The sequence below is a fragment of the Seriola lalandi genome, unplaced genomic scaffold (genome assembly GCF_002814215.2).
Source record: "Seriola lalandi dorsalis isolate HSWRI2012SDOR001 ecotype SW California unplaced genomic scaffold, Sedor1 jcf7180002054285, whole genome shotgun sequence".
In the NCBI taxonomy this organism is placed as follows: Eukaryota; Metazoa; Chordata; class Actinopteri; order Carangiformes; family Carangidae; genus Seriola; species Seriola lalandi.
The window spans coordinates 302,675-326,838 of record NW_019524838.1 but is presented as its reverse complement, the minus strand read 5'-3'; the positions used below and the strand labels follow the sequence as shown (position 1 = coordinate 326,838).

At 42.1% G+C, this 24,164-nt stretch overlaps 1 protein-coding gene across 1 annotated transcript; it reads right to left on the bottom strand.

The window, feature by feature from the left end:
• Nucleotides 1-363: 363 nt before the first annotated feature.
• Nucleotides 364-14,248, bottom strand: sfrp5 (secreted frizzled-related protein 5). The gene is made up of 3 exons (XM_023405764.2): nucleotides 13,206-14,248; nucleotides 6,117-6,194; nucleotides 364-1,982 (listed from the first exon to the last, which is right to left on the bottom strand). The coding sequence occupies exons 1-3, from the start codon at nucleotides 13,756-13,758 to the stop codon at nucleotides 1,654-1,656; spliced, it is 960 nt and encodes a 319-aa protein (XP_023261532.1). The 5' UTR covers nucleotides 13,759-14,248; the 3' UTR covers nucleotides 364-1,653.
• Nucleotides 14,249-24,164: the final 9,916 nt, after the last annotated feature.

Sequence of the window (24,164 nt, the reverse complement as noted above, 5' to 3'; positions counted from 1 at the left end):
GGTGCATGGCATCGTGCATTTTCACAATCCTTTGTGTTTGTGGAAAAATGTTAACTTAGTTTAGGTCTGTTAAACACTTAGCTCAATTTAATTTTCCACTTTTTTTTTCTTTTTAAATTTCATGGAAACAATTTGATCTGTAAAAAGTATAAAATGCAAAAAACTTTGAGTCACTTTTCTGATTTTAAATGAAAAATAAAAATTTTTAAGCCTTACAAATACCCAGGAACCTACTAGGACTATGTGTTTTCTCAACCAAGCTTTTTCCAGGTGGTTAAGTCAGAAAAAGATTATTTTTTATGATGATTTTGTACATAGTGGTTTAATCGTGGTGGTAAAGAAATAGCACATTTCAAAGAGGTCTTCTTTATAAAAATTTCAAATATATTTTATTCATTTACTTTTTTGTAAAACAAAGATGTATTTCAGTAACAGAACTACTTACAGGTTAACTGATTAGAAAATATTGTCAAAGTTAAAATTTCATCTCTTATTGCTACGGCAACAGTGAATTCAGGTGCTATGTCTGTATGTATGATTTCTGCTTTCATACCATAGAAGTTTAACTGAAGCAATTAAAAAAAAAAATGTAAGTACAAAAAAAAGAAACATTTGAAAAGTGATAGTGAAAAATAGCGAGTACCAGAGACTTATCAACCCAACAAGGTTCTGTCCAGAGTCTCTTTCTCTCTCTTTCTTTCTCTTTTATTCTCCACTTGTTTTCAGGAAGATGTCTTCTTTACCTTAACTTCCTGCTCTCTCCAATTCAAAAAGAAAAAAGTATTCAAGTTTCCCTCTTTCAGGCCGCAAAAAAACGGTGCTGTACAAAGTCAGTGGAAGCATCATCCAGTCCGCCGGTCTGTCTCGTTCCGTCTTCTTCCCCAGAAGGGATAAAAGAAAAAAAGCCCAGTTTTCTAATAATCTAGTATTCATCTGAATTACCTACTTTTTACATTATTAAAACACACAGTTAAGTAGATCATCTACATTTCTCTGCTTTGATGTTGTTCCTCGGAGCTCTGTGCCAGCATGTGCACTGGCCCATTGCACAGCCCACATGTACTGTAGCGTATCATTTCTGTCAGCTCTTCTTACACTGAAACAAACCCTGCATTCCCACTCAGCTCCCTTCTCATTCTGTCTGCCTGTAATCATCACATTATCAAACATGTTTTCCCTCCGATAGTTGCCTCAAATCTTTATGCTCCCATTTCTTAATGCTACTGTTTTATTGATAAAGTTGCTGTAAGATATACAAGTGATTGGTTCTACTATATCAGAAAAGGAAAGAATTAAATTGCAAAGGGAAGATGAAAATGTCTTTTTTTTCTTCCTAATTGTTAGAAATCTGTGGTTTCTTTGGGACTTTTATTATTTGGAGGGAAGTGCAGAATGTGCAGCTTTTCGCCTCTCCAACATTAATATGTCAGATTCAGAACGACCCCCTCGACTACCTGATTCATGATAAAGCTGAGAAAATAAAAGCTTGACCACCCTGCAGCCCGTTGTAGGACTATTTCGTGGGCTGATAAAAGATTCTGCAGGGATCTGGGGTTCAGGGATGCATTAGTGGAACGAGAATTAGGATCTATGTGAAACGGGGTGGAGTGTGGGAAGCGATTGTGGACTCTGCGAGCGGCACGGCGGGCCACGTCACTGGAAGACGGTGTGGTAGGTGGGACACTGATGGGACTTCATGTATTTGATGGCAAACTTGAGCTCCTTGCTCTTCTTATCCCACTTGTGAATGGACATGAGCAGAAGTTGCTGGTCCACTTTGCGGCCCATGATGAGGAAATTGGAGCCCAGGCTGTCCAGCTGGGAGCATGGGCAGTTGGCGCCATTCTTGATGTACAGGGTCAGTTTCTTCAGGTCCTTCTTCCTTAGCACGCCCTGCTTCAACACTTTCTTTTTCTTTTGTGCTGCAATCAGCTTCCGGTCTCCCTTCTCTTTCTTCACCTCCTTAATTTTCATCTTGAGGGCTGAGGAAGAAGAGAGGAAGAGATATTTTAACTCTTATTCTCTATAAAACAGATATTTACACCCAGAAGCTGTTACTGTGTCACTCTGATTCCTCTATTACTCGCAGCTGAGACTTTGCTTCTTCCTGCAGGAACATCACTGAGCTCTTTGCTTGCCAAAGAAGAAGCTATTTTACACCTCTCCTGGGTATTATCATTTAACCTCTCCCACAGCGTACAGAAATTGCATCCTGTGGTTTTTTTTTTTTGTGTCTGACTTCTTGGGGAAAACCCATAAACGACAAGGAGGACATGTTTTTGGAAGTAAAACAAAAGCTAGTTTTAAAGTTCTCCAATGTAAGTTCAAGTCAAATCACAAGTCCTCCTCAACATGTTGCAAGTCAAGGTGCAAGTGCTGACCCTTAAATGATGTGGCAATTAAAATTGTTGTTTGATTGTATCAGGTCTTTTACAAGGTCGAAGCTTGACTTGATTGTTTTTGTTGTGAGCGACGTCTTGTCTCAAGTCAAATCTCACAGCAGTCAAGTTCAGGTCAAGTTTCTAGTTGTTATTTTTGCGCCTTTCTATTCATTTGTGTATTCAGTTGTATATCTTTAAGCAAAAGTACAGAACAGACCTCTGTGCACAGTTTTCAGTATATGTGGAGTTTGGTTACAGCAAACTCAGGTCTATCAACCTAATGAACCACTGAGTTGTATCTCCCGTTGAGATTCATGTTTATTAGTTCATATTTTTAAATTTAAAAGATTAAAATTGAACTGTCAGGCCTTTGAGAGTGGAGTTCTCTGGGTGAACATTTTGACAGGTGAAATCAATCATGGGCAGGGCAAAGGCGCAGGGTTGGAATGAAACATCGCTATGTACCCATGCCTGCTGGAAGATCGCCATTTCACTTCTCGCCTGCTTGTCTACAGTTGCATAAACACCCCTGGGTGCACTCTGATACGTATACATGTGAAGTGATAGCATGTTCAAGAAGGAATGTGTGTGTTGAATTGCCTTTCATCCACGTCCTGATTCACGTCCAGCTCCCTCACTGAGGACGTGTGTTTATGTGCTGCGTTTGCGTGCCGACATACCTGAGCGCGTGTGTACTTTTGTGAATGACTGCATTCATGTATGTGTGTGTTCAGCAAAGATAGGAAGGATAAAATCATTTCCCTCCCTGCTTCACTTCGAATGCCCACCCGTATTCAGGTATATTCACTTATAAGTGATCCAGTGGGGCCCACTGTAGCCTGGCCAGTATCCCTGTGACAAGCTGCGCCCACGTCGGTACACAAAGTCACTGTCTTTAAAGTCAGCAGAGGGTATAAGCAGATGGAAAGAAAATGAGAGAGAAGTGAGTGTGTTGTCATTTTGAGGTTAAACAGGTTTCCCTCTAAAGCTTAAGAAAGCAGCCTCTCCCACTGTACTGAGCAGGTGTAGGCTGTTTCCTGCCAGACCGTCGTCCCAGCCGCTTTTCTTTTCTACTCTAGTTATTTTTTCCGTGCTGCTGGGTGCTGTGGTGGGACATTTCCTGGTGGTCTGAGGGTCGTCTTGGCCTGCGCCATGATCAGCGATAACATAACAGTCAGGAATGATTTGACCGGCCTCTTGCATCACCTCACCTGTGTGTGCGACGGCTACATGAACTGCTGCGGCTCGCAGTGTGTGTCCACAGCGTTGCTTCTGCAGCGCTGCTCCTGCTGGCCCTTGTATTTCTACATTGAGATTGCCTTTGATAATGCCACCAATAATAATGTGGTCAGAAAAGTGAAGACTGAAATCTGAAAGCAGTCAGGTGATTTTTGTTTACCCTCGTTCAGAGCAGTAGAAAACTTCTGCCATTCACCTCATTTTCTGTTAACTTATTGACGTAATATAGCTTTTTATAGCCGACATGGGGTTTTACACTATGACTATATAGTACATATGTAGCTCCTCTTTTTCCTTTAATAACATGCAATTTCTAAAATGGGAAAAACATTTTTTAGAATGTACAATAATATTTATAATTGAACATATTTTTTTCATATTTGTTGCTGACTCACAAATTTTTGTATCTTGTAATCTGGATCATTTCCCTCCCAGATGAACATACTGGCCAAATGTATAACCAGTTAGGGTTAGTCCATAACATTAGCAGTCTGATGGTTTGTGTGAGGGTGTCCTGGGATGGAGTCAAATTCCCGCCCTGAATTATTGTTTAGGTCCGCCCCTGGCTGGATGGTACAAGGAATGCGGAGAGATCAGACATCAAAAGTAGACCGTAACAAAACACGAAGTTCAAAATGCTCTGAGGGTAAATAGTGTCCAAAGATGAATAGGTAATAACATTCATGAGGCGCGAGATCAAACTTTAATCAGCTATCACCCTATAGAATAACACCGTAGAGTCATTCTTGCCTTGATCTCCAAATCCATACATCACGGTTATCTCGACTTTTATTTACTCATCCTCATGTCTCATGTACTCACATAAATTCGTGGCCAATAAAGCGTCCAACTATCTGCTTTCACATGTAATCATGTTTCATTCTAATGAACACAAAGAATCTGTGTTTTGCTTTCTGATCCTCGAAAAAACACCCTCACGTTAAAGGATAGAGACATGCAATCCTGCAATTAATCAGTCAAATAAACATCTGTGATTAGGTAAAGTCATGATTAATTACAGAGGGTGAGCCTATGTTTTGGCAGCAGCTCAAAGTGTGAGCAATGTGCACCGAGACGTATTTTGTTGTTGTTGTTGGATGTAATGTGTCGGGTGTTTATTAATTTATTATTTATAACGGGTCGTGGTCTGTATATTCGGGACATTTCGGAGGTGTGGGTAATCACCAGAAGATAGATTAAACTCCTGTCCTCTGTGGGACACTACAGCATAGAAATATGGTTTTCAGCACCGATCTTGCCGCACTTCATTTTCAGTCACACTATTATCACTAATCTGCTGAGAAACATAAGCCATGTTTCCCAAGGTTATGAGTTGTTGTTTTTTTTTTTTTTTATCACAATTTCTAGTTTAGTGTTTCGAATCTTATGACCAGAGAAAATGGAGAACAATATGTCATTAACTCTAGAAACTGGGGCAACAGTCCATGCAAGCAGAAACTCATCTGCTGCGGAGTACGATGGGCCAAAAGCCTCGATGAGCAGAAATAATGAAATAATTATGTTCTGGCTTCGCGCACGGGTCATTACTGTGGTGAACCTGAACTGCTGGAGAGTGGAAAGTTTGGAAATTGGTGTTGAATGGACGCTGGGGACTGGAAGCTGTTAAATCAATTTATCAGTTTATAAGAAGAAAAGAGGGAATAATTAATGTGCTTTGCTTGTTCATGTCGGTGCTCACTTTGAGCATTTTCTACAAACACTTGCCAGGAGAAACAAGATCAAAACTGAAACGATAAATTTATACTTCAATAAACAAAATATTAAGGCTTTTTTAAATGAATAACTTTTTACACTGCATAATATTTTAATGATTGATGATTTTTTTTTATTGAAAAAGTGTGTGTGTGCGTGCGTGCGTGCGTGCATGCGTGAATTTGTATGAAGGATAGAGTTATTTGATTGTTGTAATCCTGCTATTACTTTTACTCTCCTACACAATGTAATGATATTAGCATCCAGGTAGACATGTAACAAACTACTGCTCTCAGAGTATCTTTCTCCCAAGCCAAAACACATTTTCTGATGGATTAATGATGGCACATACTGGTGCCTTTCAACTGCTTTCCTCAAACAACTTGTGAAAAGACTTGTAACTCCTGATGAAGCCTGTGGCGAAATGATTTGTTCGCACGGTTACACGGTTTTTGATAAATATAAAACTACGAGTGGTGTTCACAATGCAGTTGTACTGTGTTGCTTGCAGTCACTCACAAACTGTTTTATTTATATTCAGCAAGCTACAGATTTTTGCAGGTTCAGGTATTTTCAGACCAGCTGAGACCAAACTAAGCAGTCAGTAGCGCCACCTACAGGCAAAGAAGGCAATAGCTGCTGCAACATCTGCTCCACCTTCAGGCAGTGAATGTTACAACTGTAGGTTTCTTTTTTTTTCCTATTTAGGGCACCACAAAGTAAACTGCCCTGTACTACACTCTATAAATGTCTATGCAGGTCTTTTCAATTGCTCGTACTTACCAAAGTCACTAGCGCAGTAATGCTCCATGATGTTGTCCGCTTTTAGCTCGTTGTCACACGGAGGGCACACCTTCGACACTGAGGGGAGAGGAAAATAATTACTACACTGAATCACATTTCATTTGGTGCTATTAAGGCCCGGATTAGCTAATATCTAACAGCTGAGTTGAGGTCATTGTTAGTCAAGTGCAGTCAGCAAAACCAAAGCCGTGTCAGTATGAAATCGTTAAGCCCTGACCACTTTTGAGGCACTTATTTGCAGCCCCCCTCCTCTTGTCAGAGGCTATTTGCCGTGGAGCGAATATATAGTCCAGCAGTCTGACTGATGTTTGCCCTGCAATTACATTGGAGAAAATGTTTTTATTCTGGCCGTTGTATATTTTGGTGGTGCACGCGTGGTCTTGGCTGTGCAGAAAGGTAAACGCTGCGGCAGGAGCAGCTGAACACGGTGAAAAGTGATTCAGTACACACACACAGCCAGCATTTAGGCCACACAGCAACCACACATTGTGAAACAGCGAGGGGAAACCAAAGCAACAAGTTCGGTTTATTTTTAACTCTGAATTTATGGTCATGCTTGCTTTGCTCAAAAGCATGTTTGGCCTCACTGACTTTGATTTAGGACTTTGTGATTGTTGTTATTGTGCACCTCCACAGTGGGGACACAGCGTGAGAGAGCAGAAATGCAGCCCTTACATTAAGTCTTTTATTTGTTTATTGCTAAATCTCGCTTGTTCACTTTTACGCTCATGTATACCGTAGGAAACTGTCAAAATATGCTTGGATATATGATTTATTATCGTCACATTTTGAGCAAATATTCTGTCTCACTTCTATCACCCACGCCACTTTCAAAACTTGCTTTCAGAGACTTCAATCTCTTTTTTCTCAGACACACAAACACACACAGACATGCTTCATACTACCTTGCAATTTTCTCAGAAGGCTCTTCAATATAAAACTTTATTATGACAATTACTACATAAACTCCATGTAATCCCAGAGGGGCTGGTTGTACACATCTAATATCAGTCCACTCATGCACGAAACGGAGCCTTGGGCCAAATGAAAGAACAAGGTATAATATTAGAAAAGGTCAGGGAGAGAAGGACGTGGTAGTGTATAGAAATCTTTTTCTCCACACCACGTATACACACCTACAGGGCAGAGAAATATGATTATAGCTCTCTCTTTTCCTCTGTGTCACACTTACAAACACGCACTCGTGCGAACACACACACACACACACACACACACACACACACACACACACACAGAGGACTATCCTAGCCCAGTCCAGCCCCTGGGTTAAAAGTCAGGGTTCAAAGGTTATCACCTCAGCCCAAACCTCAGCGTCTGCGCAGATAATGAGAGGGGTCAAAGTGTAGCATGCTTCGCTGCTCGGGTCGTGGGGAGGTGAACCCCCTAACCACTGCTGAGTGTATGTGTGTGCGCGCTCGTATGTCGGAGGGAGTTGAACCATGTTCTTGTAGAGTTACTGCCAGTTTTCTCCTCTGAGGGTTCCCATGCTTTCACAGGCGGGAAACCTGCGAGGCCTACAGGGTCAGGCCTCTAATTGTCTGGTGTTGACAAGAAGACTGGGACAAGAGCATGGAAACACACACACACACTCACACGCGCACACACACAGAGATCAAGAGACGCCAAAACTGCTCTGGATTTGTCTTGTTTTGAATGATTCCCTTGAAGCTGTTACGTCTTATTCAGACTCCACAGGCATTCATTCTGGTTTCACAGGGGTGGTATGTTGGCTGGAGGCCCAGCTGTGCTGATGCCAGAGCATGTGTCAGGAGAGTGCAGCCCCTCCATGAAACTTAGTTGAGCTTGGACCGACAACCACCGTTTGAATGCCGCGGAGAAATCAATTAAGCGATGACTGCCCTCATCACTTTCCCTGTCGGGGGAATCACCGTTCTGTTCTGATGAGAATCATTGCTGCGTAGCCTGGTGTGTTTTTTTTTCCTGGACACGTTTCTACTCAGCAAATATTTTGACATTAGGTCATTAATGTACTTTTACCATCAACTCAAAGCAGCTTAGGAATTTTTTTTTTTTTTTTTTTTTTTTTTTTTTCAAACCATGCCATGTGATTAAATTGTGAATATCACGTTCTTGCTTCAGTTGACTTTGGACTTGACTACCTCTTGTCTGCTGCACTTCGTCATTTACATGCTGGATTATAGACTTAATAACAGAAACATTAATGTTCCCAATCACAGTGAAGAATGTTATAATATTGTCTGAGGATGAGGAGCCAGTGATTGAGGATAAGAGGAGAAGAATGATGGGAGCAGAGTGCGTTGGGAGGTGCTCCGGTGGAAAGCCCTGCTGTTAATCTTCAAAGTGCAAGCCAGAGTGGAAATGACATACGGCAAGATTCCAGCAATTTAACTGCACAACTTCACTTAGTCATAGCTATGAGGTTAATATCACTTTCTCCATTTCAGTCTCTCTCGCCTGCTGTTCACTTAACCTGCTTTAGCTAGTGATGCTGATTGAAAACAGCAAAATGCAACAAAAATCTCCTCAGTATTACAAAGCAATTGTTGATCGAGCTTGAGAACACGTCTGATGTTAATGATAAAGATGTGAAAAGTCATTTGTCAAATAATGACACAGTTTTGGAATAGAAGGCCCCACAAAGAAGTGTTATTGTGCATCGATGTGAAAGATGTCTCTTAAATATTTGTCAGCTGTGAGCTCCAAAAACATGACATCACAATGATTTTATCATTATCATCATTTTGCTGTAATTAGTTGGTGCAATGGGGAGTTGGCTGTGTGTGTTTATTTAATTACGTAGTTTCAACAACATAAATTATGATCATTAATGAGTGGCCAAAAGTGAAAAACTAATTTACCAATCACAATTAATTCCTAAAAGACTCTATTTGCCATGACATGAAATTAAAGAATCCTTCTCATTCACTTCAAAAATTCTGTTGGGAACACAAGTCACATTTCATCATAGGCAACATTTCAAAAATTGGTTGAAAATCAACTTTATAGTCAGGTGAAATCTTGGTTACAGTATCTGCAAATTTATACATGTAGTGCTCACTTTTTCTGTCTCTTTCTCACACACACACACACACACACACACTTCTTTATAAAAAAGATATCCAGATCTAACAATATCGTCATCTGATCCCCTGACGTGTCTTTAACCTCATCCCTTTCAGCCTGAGCATCACAACGACTTTTACGTTCCATTTAAAGTATGCGCGGGTCACTATCTCATGCCTCATTTGGGCCCTTTAAGTTACGAGCAGCAACACTTATGACATAAAACGGTGCTGTGCCGGAGATGAAATGCAGCGTGTGATTTATGTTGGAGGGCCTAACATCTGTTTAAATGCGGCATGCAGACAGACAGAGGAGGACTTAAACATGGCCCGCAGGCAGCCCCGGAGGCCTCTAAAACACAGCACGCTCCTTGCATCTGTAGGAATCCTATACAGAAGAAAAAATACATTCTCAAAAGGCCTAGGCAGTCTTCCATGCACAGACCATTGGATCACATTTTCCCTTTCATATAGCAGCCAAGGCCACATGAGTAGCGCCCATTGTGCTGCTGGGGACCTGACAGTGCTGCCCGTCTCCTTTAGCACAGTTGTAACTGACACTAGCCACATCAGTGAGTACAGCAAAGACAGACAATATCTTTCACACCACGCAATTTCAGCGACTTTCACAGGACAACGTGCGTATTGTCTCGGAGTGCATTTTCTGTGGAAACATGCAATTTGAATTATGGAGTTTACCCCATGCACTAAAGCAGAATCCTGCAGACGCTTATCGTACCGATTGATATACCGATGCTGACAGTAGATAAAGGTAACATCATTAAATCCATAAGGCGGAGTTGATGGGTGGCATTAACTGTGCTCTACCTGACAGAATGAGCTCAGCTGGCCTTTTTTCCTCCCTGGATGCCTGGGCCCTCTTTTGTCAGCAGTCTGCTTGTCTTCCCTGGTATAATATCTACAGACTTGTGTTTCACATAATCACACACCCCATGGGCCCCTGTTACACACACATATGCACACACATGCCAGAAATCGTACACACACACACACACACACAACCTGAGCTCAGATGTTGGTGGTGTTCCTCTCAGTTTTGGCTATGACAGAGAGGTGGAAAGTGAATCTAACTCTGTACTGTTAGTTTCCACAGGAGCCCTCGAACCGTGCTATATCATGTAATTGCAGAATAGCTCAGATAGCATCGGCCCTCCCAGACAAGGAGAGCGGCAGGTAGAGGAGCACTTAATTCCTGTGATTGAATCAACTCGCCAAGGTCCACCTGGATTACCACGAGTCCTCATGTGATCCTGTGTGAAGAGAGCCGTCCATGTTCTTTAACACAGAGGGTTCCCAGGAAACTCACTTCTAAGAGTTCTTCTCTGAAATTCCTCTTTATTATTGCTGGCTGTGTTTGTGTATGTATGTGTGCACGTGTTTCTGCGCGCGTGTGTGTGCGTGTGTGTGTGTGTGCATCTGCATGCATGTGTGTGTGTGTTTTAGAGCCAAAAGCTTGTCCTCAGGATGGCCTCATCGGCACATCTGAGAATCTCTGGTTCTTAACAAAATGTCAGTGACTGAGCCTCCGGGCTAGAAGTGATACGGGTTCACTCTCAGTTTTAAAAACACACACACATACACAAGCAAGCAGTCTAAATTGAATTTTCAAACTTAACCAAAATTCCAATTTTGGTTTATTCTTTTAAAAAAATCATTCAACACATTCATCTCTTTCCTTTTTTGCATGAGATCCCTCTATATGTTTGCACTGATCTCGACTACCACTTCCTGTAATGTTGCCGCCTCTGATCGTTGTTTGATTAGATAGGATCAACAAACAGTGGCCTTTTTGAGGAGGTGACAGAAAAGGTTGAGGCTGCCTCCTTCTCAAGGAGCATGTAAAAGAATGAGTTATGGCTCTGCAGAGCCAAAATGTCACATAGTTGATACCAGTCCCACAAAAACAGAGCAGCCATTTTCCCTAATGGAATAAGTCAGCTCTGCGTGAATTCATCAGAGAATCCTCCAATGATCTTTTCCCACTTTTTGTTTAAATTTTTCTTATCAGCCTAGATTGTTAGATATCAGCATACTGTGAACAGTACTGATAAAATGCAAACATATGTCCAACAACTTATGATTGTTGAATAAGTGTAATATGTCAAAGAATAGCTCAAGTTAAGCATTTACTCTTTAAATGAAGTATCATGCAGGAACCCTTCAAACAAAGTGGAAGAAATATGTCAATAAATGGTTAAAGGTAAGAAGTGGAATATAGGGGAATAACAAACTGTTTTCTTTGAGTCCTTATTGAAAGCAGAGAGGCGGACACTTTTTATGCTGCAGGAAGCAGCTTTTCTCCTCTCCTGCGCACTGTCTGCCTCTCTTTACTCTCCCGCTTCCCCCTCTTTTCATTCCTCTCCATTCGCCTCTCTCAGGGACAATCAGACTTTAGCCAGTCCCTTTCTCTGCCTGCCTCTCTTGTCCTGTCATGTCGACTAATTAGTGGGAGCTCAGTAATTGGCCTTCTAGCTAATTGGCCTGCCGGCTGCCAGACGCAACAAAGGCTGAGCAGGCTGGGACACAGTGGGGACTGTCCCCCTGCACTGACTAAAGTCCCTCATCAACTCCCTCTCTCCCCCTCTCAGCACTGACTGCTTTTGTGAAGAGGGCTGCTTAAGTAGTCCCGGTGCACATACACACACACATGCACACACCTACTGCTCTATCTAGTTCCCACTCTCAGCCCCTCACACCTCACGATTGGCCCATCTGTCCTCTCACTCGTCTGTAAAAAAAAATTATATAATATTTTCATTTTCTTTCTTTTTTTTTTGTGAATCAGAGCTCTCTCACACCCTGCAGCGTGCTCTTTTTTTTTTTTTTCCTAGGCTTTATTTGTTCATTTATCTACACTCTGCAGACCAGCCTGTGAGTTGCATGCAAGAAATAAGACCATCTCCATTAACTCAGTTGTTATATTGATTGATTAGCTGTTGATGGATGTCTGCTGATAAAGGCGCGTGTGTATGCATGTGCATGTGTGTCACCTTTTCGGGTTGAGATGTGTTTAACATCACAGTGCATTTATCTTAACTCAGTGACCGATCTGGCTGCCGGAGTCCCTCTGTCTCATGTGTCTCTCTCAGTCTGTCTCTGTCCCTCCCTGAGGCGTATGTAGATGGCAGGGAGCCTCCCTGAACTGAACTGTCCACTTACCCAAGAACTTTCCCCTGTAGCCTCTTCCTGCTCCCGTCTCCCTCCCTGACCTCCTCTGGATAGTCTCTCACTCAAACTTTCATCTGTCATGATTGCAGTGTGGGGAAACCATATGAGCCTCCCAGCCGTTTTCAGACTCTCACTGTTTCTGACTCTGCAGGCTCTTGAACACTCATCTGTCTTAGTAATGTTATTATGTTACATGAATCAAAGTCCTGTAATTTTCAATGCAGAGACAAACTCATTTGCTCTTCATTTGTTTTTCTTTGATAGTGTTTTAATTCTGCATTTGTGTCCGCACAACACAAGTCATATAGTATAGCAATAAGTTCAGCTTTTTTTTTATTACCATTTCATTTTAAAACTGGTGCCTTATTTGAAATGCATGCTAATGTATGTATTGATATTGCTTACTAAAATGCAAGTGTTATACTTCATATTTAAAAACTAAAATTAGCACAATATAAACTATAGTTCAAACAGAATATTAACAATCAATACAGCATGTTTTTTTGTGCTGGAAAAGTTTTATTAAAGTTGTATTTATTGATTTATTATTTAACTTAAACTGGTTGTAATGTGGTTACTGAACTTGTCACATGAAATGTTGAATTTTTAGAGGTGATTAAAATTAGAAATTGTGCAAAATGTCAAGTTAACATGTTGCCAAAAACACATTTTATATGCTATAATTTCTACAAGTGACTCTTTCAAGGCCCATACTAAAATTTAATGTGTGTGTATATGTTTACACTTTAGTGTGTGAGTATGCTTGAATGAAGGTGTGTGTCAGAGTGGGTGTATGTGTACACAGCTGCCGTACCTGGTGGCTGGGTCGCATGGTTCCCAGTGAACTGCATGGGGATGCAGAGGTCGTTATCAATGGGGAACTTATCGCAGGTCAGCATCTCCGGCCAGGGGAATCCATAGGTCTCCATCACTGGAGCACAACTGTCCCTCACAGCCTCACACAGCGAGCGGCAGGGATAGATGGGCCTGTCCAGGCACACAGGTGCAAACAGCGAGCACAGGAAGACCTGGGTATCAGCATGGCATCGTTTGGCCAGGAGTGGCACCCAGCTGCCCGCCTGCTGCTTGACTTCTGGCATGGTCTCGTGATCCAGGAGGTTGGGCAGCCTCATCTTCTTGTAGCCCACATTGTGGCACAGGCGCAGGTCAGCTGGTATGTCCACACACTGGGGCTGCTTGGTGTAGAAGCGGCCATTGTGGAAGTTGTCCGCCTGCCAGCTGTAGTAGTCGTACTCATCTGCGGCTGAGACGGTGAGGAGGAGGAGGGAGAAGAGCGACAGGCCCAGTGCCAAGCTGAAGGAGCCCTGGGTTAATGCCCACCTGTGGCTCTTTTGTCCGTGTGCCATGCCTCTCTGAGCTCGGACCAACAATTCAAGAAGGTTGTATCCAAAGTGTCCAAAGTAACTCAGTGACAACAAAATGCAGAGAGAAGAGAGGAATAAGTGGGGCAGGCGTACAAGCTGTAATCCCTTTTTTTCTCCTGAGTATGGATGCGGCGGATTGAAAACAAAAGTGTTTAATTCCCTTCTTCCCTGGAGAGTCAGCCCTCTAAGCCTCCTTGAAACACCTCCCTGTGTGTGTGTGTATATGTGCCTCAGGTGGAGTGGGGAGGCAGCAGTCAAGAAAGGGTGAGCACACAAGTAGGACTGCTTATTTCCTAACTTTCCCTGTTCACAATTTCTCTCTGTCCTTCCCTCTCCCTCTCTTCGAACTGTCTCCAGCCCTCCCCTGCTCTATGTCTATCAGTCTGTAGCCGTAATGAGGAGTACCTAGGTTATAAGAGGCAGTGGTGGCGGCTTTCTGCTGCTGCCTGCCCCTTAGCAGGCTCCCAGACCACTCACCTTCCTACTGGCCTCCCCTGGACTCAGTCACCACAGCCTCAGCCAATCACAACCCTGGGGGAGGATCCCACTGGCCTTCAGAACACTCCTCCTGCCCCTTATCCTCGACAGAACCCCTCCTCTCGAACAAGTTAACATGAGAAACAGAGAGAGTGAGAATAAACGATGGCAAGTTTCTCCAGCTGTATTTTTTGGGCTCATTTCTTTAACATGCACAAGATTCTTTGATCATAAAGACAGCAAGCGTCCATCATCATCCTCTGAGTCATGCTGTTTTCATGAACTTTCTACCCCTCTTACATCTACCCATCCGAGGCTCAGCTAGCTCTCTGCACATAACAAATGATGTCTGCTTGCCATTCAAGCCTGCTCACTGCATTAGCTCAAAACCGTCTGGCATAACGGGCTTATGCTGGCAGCAACAAGTGAGAAAACGTACTCACTCACACACATGCACAGGCACAAAAGTAAATGCGAGGAATTCAGAGAAAAGAGTGAATGAAGCGGTTGGGAAAGAGCTGCAGCGTGGGAGAGGCGAAGTTACTGAGTATGAGCTGTGCAGCTACAGGTGGCTAGGTGGTTTACCCGCGCTATGTGAGTTATGCTAATGCGTATGTTGGCTGTGAATAGAGGCACGCTGCCCCTCTGTCTCTTTCTATCAGTGCCACTGACACAGTGAGAGCCTTCGTCTTGGCAGTGGACTCACTAGAAGGGTCACATTCAGATTCAAAGGGCTGTAGCATTGTGAGCAGGATGTGGGATTGGTGGCTCACACGGAGGGTGTTCCTGCATCTTGCATTTGATCTACGTCACGCATTAATGCTTTTCCTCATGTGAACGGGCTGTAAATGCAGGTTCATTCAAATGACTGTAAAGTGTTTGTTTGCTGGGGCAAGCAGACATTTTATCGTGATATAGCAGGATTGTCAGGACACAATCTGGAGCATGCAGCGGCTGGGTACTGCTAGCTCTCAGATGAAGTAAAAAGACGTGATTTTGGATTATTTTTATTATCTGTATGTGGCAGAACAAACAAGGAGACCAGGGAAGCGTGTGTATGCATGTGTGTGTTTTGCAAACAGTTGGAGGTGTACTTGGATGAGAATCAGAGACGGTATTGTTTTTCGCCTGTAGCGTAGAAGATAAAATTCCAGAAACAGCAGTCGGTCCATAAAATCTAATTCAATAAGATGAAATCAAATAGATAAAAATGTGGTTTAATATCAGGCGACCAGGCACATCAATAAAACCCTAAAGTCCACATAATCCAAGCACCCATATAGTTTTATAGTATCTTGACCACACTTATTTCCCAAGCCAAGGGATTGTGAATAAGATTACTGCACCATCTAATCATTTTTTTTTTTTACCTTGAGAACAGAGTTGATCATGTTTCAACCTTATCTCCCCAAACTACAGTTCAAATCCCTCTTGACTTATTGGTGTGTTCCGACACTGCGGAGCGATTTTTCTGGGAACCAAGAAGCTGCCAGCAGAGAAAACAAGCTCAATCTTCTCTGGGTGCAGTTTTCATAACCTGCAATGTGGAAAGATGAGATGGCGGCGAGCTGAAGTCACTCCAAAAATGTCGTCATAATTACGAAGAAAAAAGCATCGCTGAGTGGATATAAAGTGCTGCTTTGGTTTTGATAAGTTTATAGCCAAGGCTAATTGACTGTATTTCCTCACCTCGTCTCTTCAATCACTCTGCTCTTGTTTTCATTCTCCAAAGTGCTGTGTTATTCACAGTTAGAAACTGCTCTGCTAACCTTTGCACTGCAGCTAATCAATAATACTCACGGCTAATAATCTGTGGACCTTACTCTTTCATGAAGGGGTGGTGAGATTGTCTTGTGCACACCTCACTATCTCTGTGAAGTATCTTGTATATGCGTTAGTGCAGCAGTGACCTATTTTAAGACTGCTAGCGTTTCCTCTTGATACAGGCACAGTGTACTGCCTTCAAGTCGGTAACAAAAGTGTCTTTCATGGTAATCAATCAACAATGGTTGTCTCCTCTTGTTCTCCTTCCCCTAACTGGCCCCTGTGGCCACCGGCCAATCAATTCCACTCCTCAGTTTCCAGCCCTCTGATTGGACCAGGGCTATAAGATTAGTCCAGCCTGTATTGTTGGGCCTAAAGGTTTAGCATGGTTTGAAAAGAGAGTCTCAGCAATTGTATGAGTGAGTGTGTTTGGAAATGGTGGTGGTGGGTATGGGCGGTTGTGTGTGTGTGTGTGTGTGTGTGTGTGTGTGTGTGTGCGTGTGCGTGTGTGTCAGGGAGATTCTAAAGAGGAAAGGCTGGAGGGTGTGGGTGAGGTGGCCAGCCGCCCAGATATGCCCTCCAAGCAGAGTTTGAATTCCAAACCACACAAGAAGATGGAGGGGGTGATGTAGCTCTCCGACTGAACTGATACACAATCTGCAGAAAGTACATGTATATGTATTCTGTGTACCTCATGATCATATGAGCCATTATGTATTCTCAGCAGCTCAGTTACTTATTACTTCAGTTTGACTCAAATCAGATATAATAAAAGCTGTACTATTGTCTTCAAAAATTACTTTTATTCATTGCCAGTAATAATAGAAAGTGGACAGATTCAATAAGCAAAGATACAGGATTCAGTTACAATGTACAACAAGAAAATGTATCAGTTGTGGAAAAGGCTGTGCAGAGGTTTTATCCACACATTAACAGGTTTTCTCCCAGAGCTAACCCCCACCTCCTTACCACACACACACACACACACACACACACACACACACACACACACACCCAGCCTTGCAAAGCAATAATAGGGATTAGCTTGCAGAACTGTCAAAACATGTGTGAAACACACAGACAAGTGTCTCCCACAAATAGTTTTTCTTTTGTTTTCTCTTTATCTCTCTCTCTCTCTCTCTCTTTCTCTCTCTCTCACTCACACTCACACACACACAACACTGAGAATGTAACTGCAAACTGTTAGAGACATAATCACTGAAGACATCGCTGCAATTATGCCACAAGAGGAAATATTATGAAATTTTAATGAGTTTGATCATTTTTCAATCTTAAAATAAGTAAAGTGCTGTAAGTCAGACTGAGTTTTTATCCACCAGATAGATTAATTACAGTGCTCCATTAGAGAAACATCTGTTCAGGATAAATGCAAGGTAACAAACACCTAAAGTAGCTCCCACTGTTCGATTCTTCCCTTTTATGGAATCATCTTTTGCCTGTAAATTGCCGTGTTCCCCAGTTTTCACAATGAGCTGTATAAAACCTAGGATTTGAAATTTTGCATGGAATCCCCAAACGATTAAAGCTTGTTGGGTAATCTGCCCTTTTATCCTGCTTGTTTGCAAACAAGCAGGGTCAGTCTGTCCACAGACCACAATGCCTACAGATCCATAATCCGACACATGCAGACACACAAACAAACAAGATAAATCAGCAGAGAGCTTTAGTTCTCCAAGAACGCCACAAACTTGCACAAAACTTGGCAGCGTGGGTGCCACCAGGAAATACCAGGCTTATATGGAATGACTGATTTCTGCCTCGGTTCAGCTTGTTCACAGAGCCTTAGGCCAGGAACGACTTCGTCAGAAGGGACTATTGCACATAGTTGCTGAAATGTGATGAAATTATGTTGGAAGACTTTAGCACCACACAGTCACATAGTGCTAAACCCATAGATGCCTGTCACACCGGGCAGTGGTGAAGAGATATGCTGACAAGTGTTTGCTCTCTCCTGTCTTTGGCCCTCTTGCTCACAAATTCACTATCACCCCGGGTATTTTTTCACTTCATGTTTGCTCTTTTTTGTCTGAATCTTTCCATCTCGACTCCTGCCTGTCGCCGTTGTTCTTGTTCCAGCATTGGATGCTTCTCCATTAGACGTCAGGGCTGACACACAGGGTCAGAAGGTGCATTCACACTCACACAGTCAGACAGACAATTTCACCTCCCTCCTTGTGCTTGCCCGCCACACACACGGAGAGACACACACACACACACACACACACACACCTCCCTTCACTGTCAACTTAGCCCTTACAACTGGCTTCAGCTTCCCCTAATCAGTCTTTGTAAAGGCACTTTGACCAGATCACCGACATGGAACCCAATGTAAAGAGACAGAGAGGAGAAAGGGATCCCCAAACTGGGGAGGAGGGCTTTTTGTGTGTGTGTGTGTGTGTGTGTGTGTGTGTGTGTGTGTGTGTGTGTGTGTGTGTGTGTGTGTGTGTGTGGCCAAGTGTGATGACAGACTTCCTCTGACTCCTGTGACACACACACACACACACACACATATACATGCATTTATAAACACAAGCAGCAGCATACCTCTAACAGACTGTTATTGTAACGGGGGCCAGAAATGATGGCTCTCGTCAGCATTTTGGGTAAAACTTGCTACCATGGTGCTAGAATTCACACAATTGGTACATGTGTGTAAGCGTGAGCATGCTTGCATATCCAGTTCAATATCTCTACATGGAAAAAATCTCCAGCCAGGGCATGTAAGTGTCGGCTACAGTCTTGTTTCAAGCGGCGTATGTTGAATGTTTGATCACAAGATCTCGATCTCGCGTGTGGACAGATGCACATATGTCAGCTACTATGACGAGAAACGAGATGAGAGAGGAGAACATGGAGGAGAAGGTTACAAATGCTAAAAGAACAATGGCCATGAGAATAGAACCTCTGGAGAAAATTGTTCTTCACAGGCGTCTTGACAAAGCGCAGTTGCAGTGCATTTAGTTGAGTATGGAAACTCTTATTGGCTGATTTCGCTAACTTCACTAACAAGCCGGACAAAGTTAAGAGTAACCTTTTCCCCATGTGACGTTTTTACCACTTGATATGTATATTTTTAAGAAAATAGAATGGGATCCAAGTTAAGATTTAATTTTCTTTTGAAGATTTGACAGCGGCCCAGCGTGTGCTGCAGTGAAACCTCACAACCTCAAGTGTTATGGAGTTATGTTTGGGGCGGGGCGGGTAACTTATAAAGCTAAATGCTCAAAGCAACCACAGGTCAGGCTGAGCCCCGGCAATTCCAGCTACATTCACATAATTGGATATGTAGAGAACATAAATGTGGGGCTTTTTGAAACACTATTTAAATAAAGTATGTTGAGTGTTTTGACGCTCACCAGATTTTTCTTTGACCCCGTCTATGTGACTCACAACCTGTATGTGAGCTACTGTACAGCCAGAGCGAGTCTCTGGAGCGGCTCCAAGTGTTGCTGTTCGTAATGTGAACCCAAGTGTGAGAGAGATGTCTGTTCAGGCCATTACTGCAAGATCTGCCGTGATTTATGAGCTACACACTTCATTGTTAAACACTTTTCCTGTCACTTGATCTGTTTGCTGTTGTGTGTGTGTGTGTGTGTGTGTGTGTGTGTGTGTGTGTGTGTGTGTGTGTGTGTGTGTGTGTGTGTTTATCGATCCATCTGCTTGTCTTTCAACATACAATCCCAAATATGTCAGCGAGGACAGTGAGAACCCATTCTTCCTCTTCCCACTATCAGTTCATCTTTTTGTTTAGGTGTGTGTGTGTGTGTGTGTGTGTGTGTGTGTGTGTTTGTGTCCACATGTCTCTGTAATGGCTAGGGTCATCAGTTAAAGATCAGACCTCACCTCTGTTGAGAAATAGAGAGAGATTAGAGGTTTCAACGAACAGGGAAGGATTTTCCCATATCTCAGTGAAAGATCACATGATAACATTTTTGGGAGAAAAGGTCTCGGCATTTATCTCTGCCTTCAACAGCCGTTATTCTAAAACTTTCAGGAAGGTATCTCACTCACTGGCTCACCACAGAAAACCAAACACTCGATGGGTTTTGTAAAATAGATTCGCTGATTATCCTGAGATTTATAGTCTCTCCTGTGCACCTGGAGCCTGCTGCACCACAGCAAGAAAGTTTATTAGGGTCTCTCTCTTAAATGAGCTGGAACAATTGAGAGACACCATCTAAAAGCATCTGACTTAACAAAGCTGATGGCTGACTGCTTATTGTAATGGATCATCTTGGAAACTGTCTGATACATTATCCAGGCCAGTGACATCGTGTAACTGCATATTTCTGCTTCCCTCCTGCACTGTTTTATGAGTGGTTTATTATTTAAATTGTCCTTTGCAGAGCGGGCCTCACAAGGTTATTTTCCACAACCCTCCACAGTTATCAACATGAACAGTTCTGACACAAAGTTAAAAACAAGAGAGTAAGGGCTTTTGTTTTATGGTGCCATCGCAATAAAAGTTCTGGATGTTCTCCTGTAATCAATTTTATGGACACGGTGACAGCACTCACGGCTATTCTAGCCTGAGACCCAAATGAAATGAAGCTCAATTAAATGGAAAATATAAACCAAGGCTCCAAGTTTATCTGACGCAGACAAAACAGCTCAAGTAAATTTTTTGTTAAATATGAAAATGACAGAAAAATTTTATAACATTATTTTAACCCCTGCTCATTGAGCAGTTATAATTAGTATATGAACCATTTATAAACAACATTACATGACATTAGTTTTGCAGGTGCTTTTGTCCAGTAAATAACTGTATTCAAACCCAAAAGGAGGAATAATTAGATGTCATCCAAAGTGCAACCTTTCAAAAATAAACAGCAGTTAATGGAAGGTTTCATTACTATAAGTATAGTTGTGATTAGGTTGTCTTGTGTAAATACGTTTATGAACATTTTAAACTGACCCTTTAAATGATTTGTACACGTGTAAACAGTTGATAAATTGTGGTACCAAATTTTTAATATGACAGAAATCTAATGTGTGGAGTAAAAACAACATGCACATTATTCATACAGAGTGGGCAACCTAGACTCAAATTAATCCATTACTAATGTTCTTCCATAGCAACTACTGTATATTTTAGCTGTCCTTGAGCAAAGCACATGATTGGAGCAGTTAGTGGCCAGCAGCAGTAGACAACTGGGAGGTGAATTGTGCATAACTGAAAGAATGTGACATATTGCATAAGACCATGTGTCCTGCACAAACCCTGCCCAAATAAATGAAGGTAAGAACAAACTAGTTAATTGTTAAGTACAATGGTGCTTTTCACTAATCCAGTGGGCAGACATGCTACTGTACTGTGTTAATGGAAGAACGGCAGTCTCACATTGGCAGCAAGGCAACTGTTCCAAACCGCTTCATCTGTCCTCTTCCAGTCTGGTTACCATACACCTATGCTAGTTTTGGACAACACAAACTTTGGAATAAGAAAAGCATAATTCTCTCCTCTCTCTCTTAATCACTCACCGTGTTACTGTGTGTGTGTGTGTGTCTCTCTCTCTCTCTCTCTCTCATGCACATTACCCCACACATACCAATTTGCACAGATGAAAAATGTCAAAGTGAGACCACCTGGCTATTCCATGCCTGGTCAGAGGAAAATCTTCCCGTCTTCATCAATGAGGCGCAGTGTGCAGTGCGTGCTCTGTCCCGCTCACATATCACAGCCATTAGACAGGCATGTGTTGGGCTGGCTCCAGGGCAGTGCCTGCTGCTACGCTCACTGAAGTCCCATTCAAGGTAATCTACACCAATCCAACCAATTTCACAAGTGCAAAAAATGTGTAACAAGGAGAACTTGAAACATTATTGGACTGTTCAGATCCCTGGGTGAATTCAGCAGTATGGAAAGGTCTATTTTACAAACCCAAAAGCTGTTGTGTCGGGTTTGAAGAAGCAATAACTTACATGAGGGTTTCTGAACTTTTCCACTCGGCCTGTCACCCAACCTCCTTCAGATATACTTCTGTCATACAGGTATCCACAGGAAACAGTATTTTAATTAAAAGAGAAACAAAATATAAAAACAAATAAAAAAAAAAAACGGTATTTACTATATTTCCTTCCAAATAACTTGTAATTGCACACTTGCTGATTCAAAATTAAATGTATTTTTGTCATTCTGGTACCCTAGAATTTCATGAAATGTCTTAAGACACAGAAAGCACACAGGTCTGTTATTCAAATTGTGGTAAGTGAAGATGGGTTAGTAGATGCACCTGAAAAGCTTTTTTATTTGTGGGAAAATTTTAGAATGAAGTTTTAATTTGTTGCCATAGTTTTTCTTATTTTACAGTGACCAAACTAAAAAAACCTCAGCCATAACCAAATCGTTGTCGTTGCCATAATTTATATCATTTAAATCAGCAATAATCACAATATAATAATCAGGTCACAATGTGAAAATAACTTATTTAACTTTAACTTAACGATATTAAAGAAGACGCTTGTAGTGATGAACCTATAGAGAATTATCAGATGAATCTGCAGCTGCCCTCTGCTTTACAGAGCTTTAGAGCAAGTGTCAGCTCATTGTTCAGCCGTCCGGCCTTCAACTTTACTGTTCTGGTTCATTCTTGCTGATTTTTTAATTTTTATGATGCCCTCCATGTGGCAGGTCAGTGGTCTGTCTGATTCAGTTCTTTTTTTGTATATGTTGGAAATGACTTTATTGTCCCCTGTGCCCTCTGTCAGCGTATGGTTGCCTTTTTTGTGGGCACACACACAAATGCTCATACACAGACACACTAACATTTTTCTTCCCCCGACTCATTTTGGTCTACATCATGGGTAACTTGAAAAGGTTGGAAACACAAAAAAATAACTAAAACATAATGAAAACAATTGTGTGTTTTTGCATGTGTGCATGCACATAAATGCGACTGTGAGCATGTACTGGACGTGACCCCAATGACACACACTGTGCGATTCAGAGATTCAGAGATCCGTTCAGTGTTTAGATGTAGTGAGAGAGCTGCAGGCTCTGATGTGTGTGAGCCAGAAGTCCTGGTTGTAAACAGACCTGTCTGAGCGAGGTGAGAAAACAACTTGAGAAGCTGTGGTTCCCTCTATGGTAGAAACAGACTCTTCAAAGTGCCAAAGATCATACAATATAAGCTGTTTTTGGATGGAATTACAATATAGCTTCTATTGTGGCACTGCTGGCATTTCCAAGACAAAAGTTTAAGAATTTCTGTGTGTGTGTGTGTGTGTGTGTGTCTCTCTGTGCTGTGTCATTTTAGATTAGCAGGCTAAACCCAGTACTTACTGTAATTAATCTAAATCCATCCAGATGGGGAATGGTTTCAGTTTCATCTACTACAAGGAAGAGCTATTACACTCTGTATCCTTAGGGTCTTTTCTCTCATCCTCTCTTTCTTTTTTGTGACAGTACAAGAGTCCTTCTTGTGACAGCAGATTTGAGGACAGGCTCTGAGTCACAGGACAGCTGTTCTCCTCCCTCTCTAGATCCAGGTCCATTCCGGGTGTTGACAGGTACTCTTTCTGCTCCTCTGAGGAGCTCTCTTGATCTTCCTATTCACCTTCATCCCTGACCCTGTCCCTCTGTGATTGTCACTGTCTCCACGTCCATTTTCTGGGTCACTGCTCTGATTATTGTTGCAGTCTGGTAACACTTTGTGCCATTTGACAGTTATAATTTCCAAAAAAAAACCCCTCCCTTCCTGTGCCCTGACTGCTGTCATCCTGTATGTTGGGCTTTTTATATGGCTAATTGTTTCCATTGGATACGGTACATTACACATTAGCCATGGTACTGTAGAAGTATACAGTAACCACTTTGTCCTGTCTTTACAAAATTTCATATGCTCACACCCAGAAAACACCTATTAATTAATAATATAGGTTCAGTTATTTTTTTCTCACTTGTTTTGCATTTGCACAAACTCAAAAAGACTCCTGACAGCTGTCTGGAAAACTTCATTGATTAGATCGATCATCACAGCTGGAAAGCGAGCATTCACCTCTATAAAGACTCATTCTTTCACTGCAGACCTTTAAAGAGGAATCTTGGCAGGATGCGAACCCCTGCACAGCTACAGAACCACATTCAATAACGTCTTTTCATATTCTGCAAGATCCCAGACAAA

Coding starts and splice junctions, on each gene's coding strand:
- sfrp5 (XM_023405764.2), bottom strand. CDS start 13,758: ATGGCACACGGACAAAAGAGCCACAGGTGGGCATTAACCCAGGGCTCC. Junction 6,195..13,205: donor CCATGCGACCCAGCCACCAG/GTACGGCAGCTG, acceptor CTCTCCCCTCAG/TGTCGAAGGTGTGCCCTCCG. Junction 1,983..6,116: donor TTACTGCGCTAGTGACTTTG/GTAAGTACGAGC, acceptor CTTCTTCCTCAG/CCCTCAAGATGAAAATTAAG.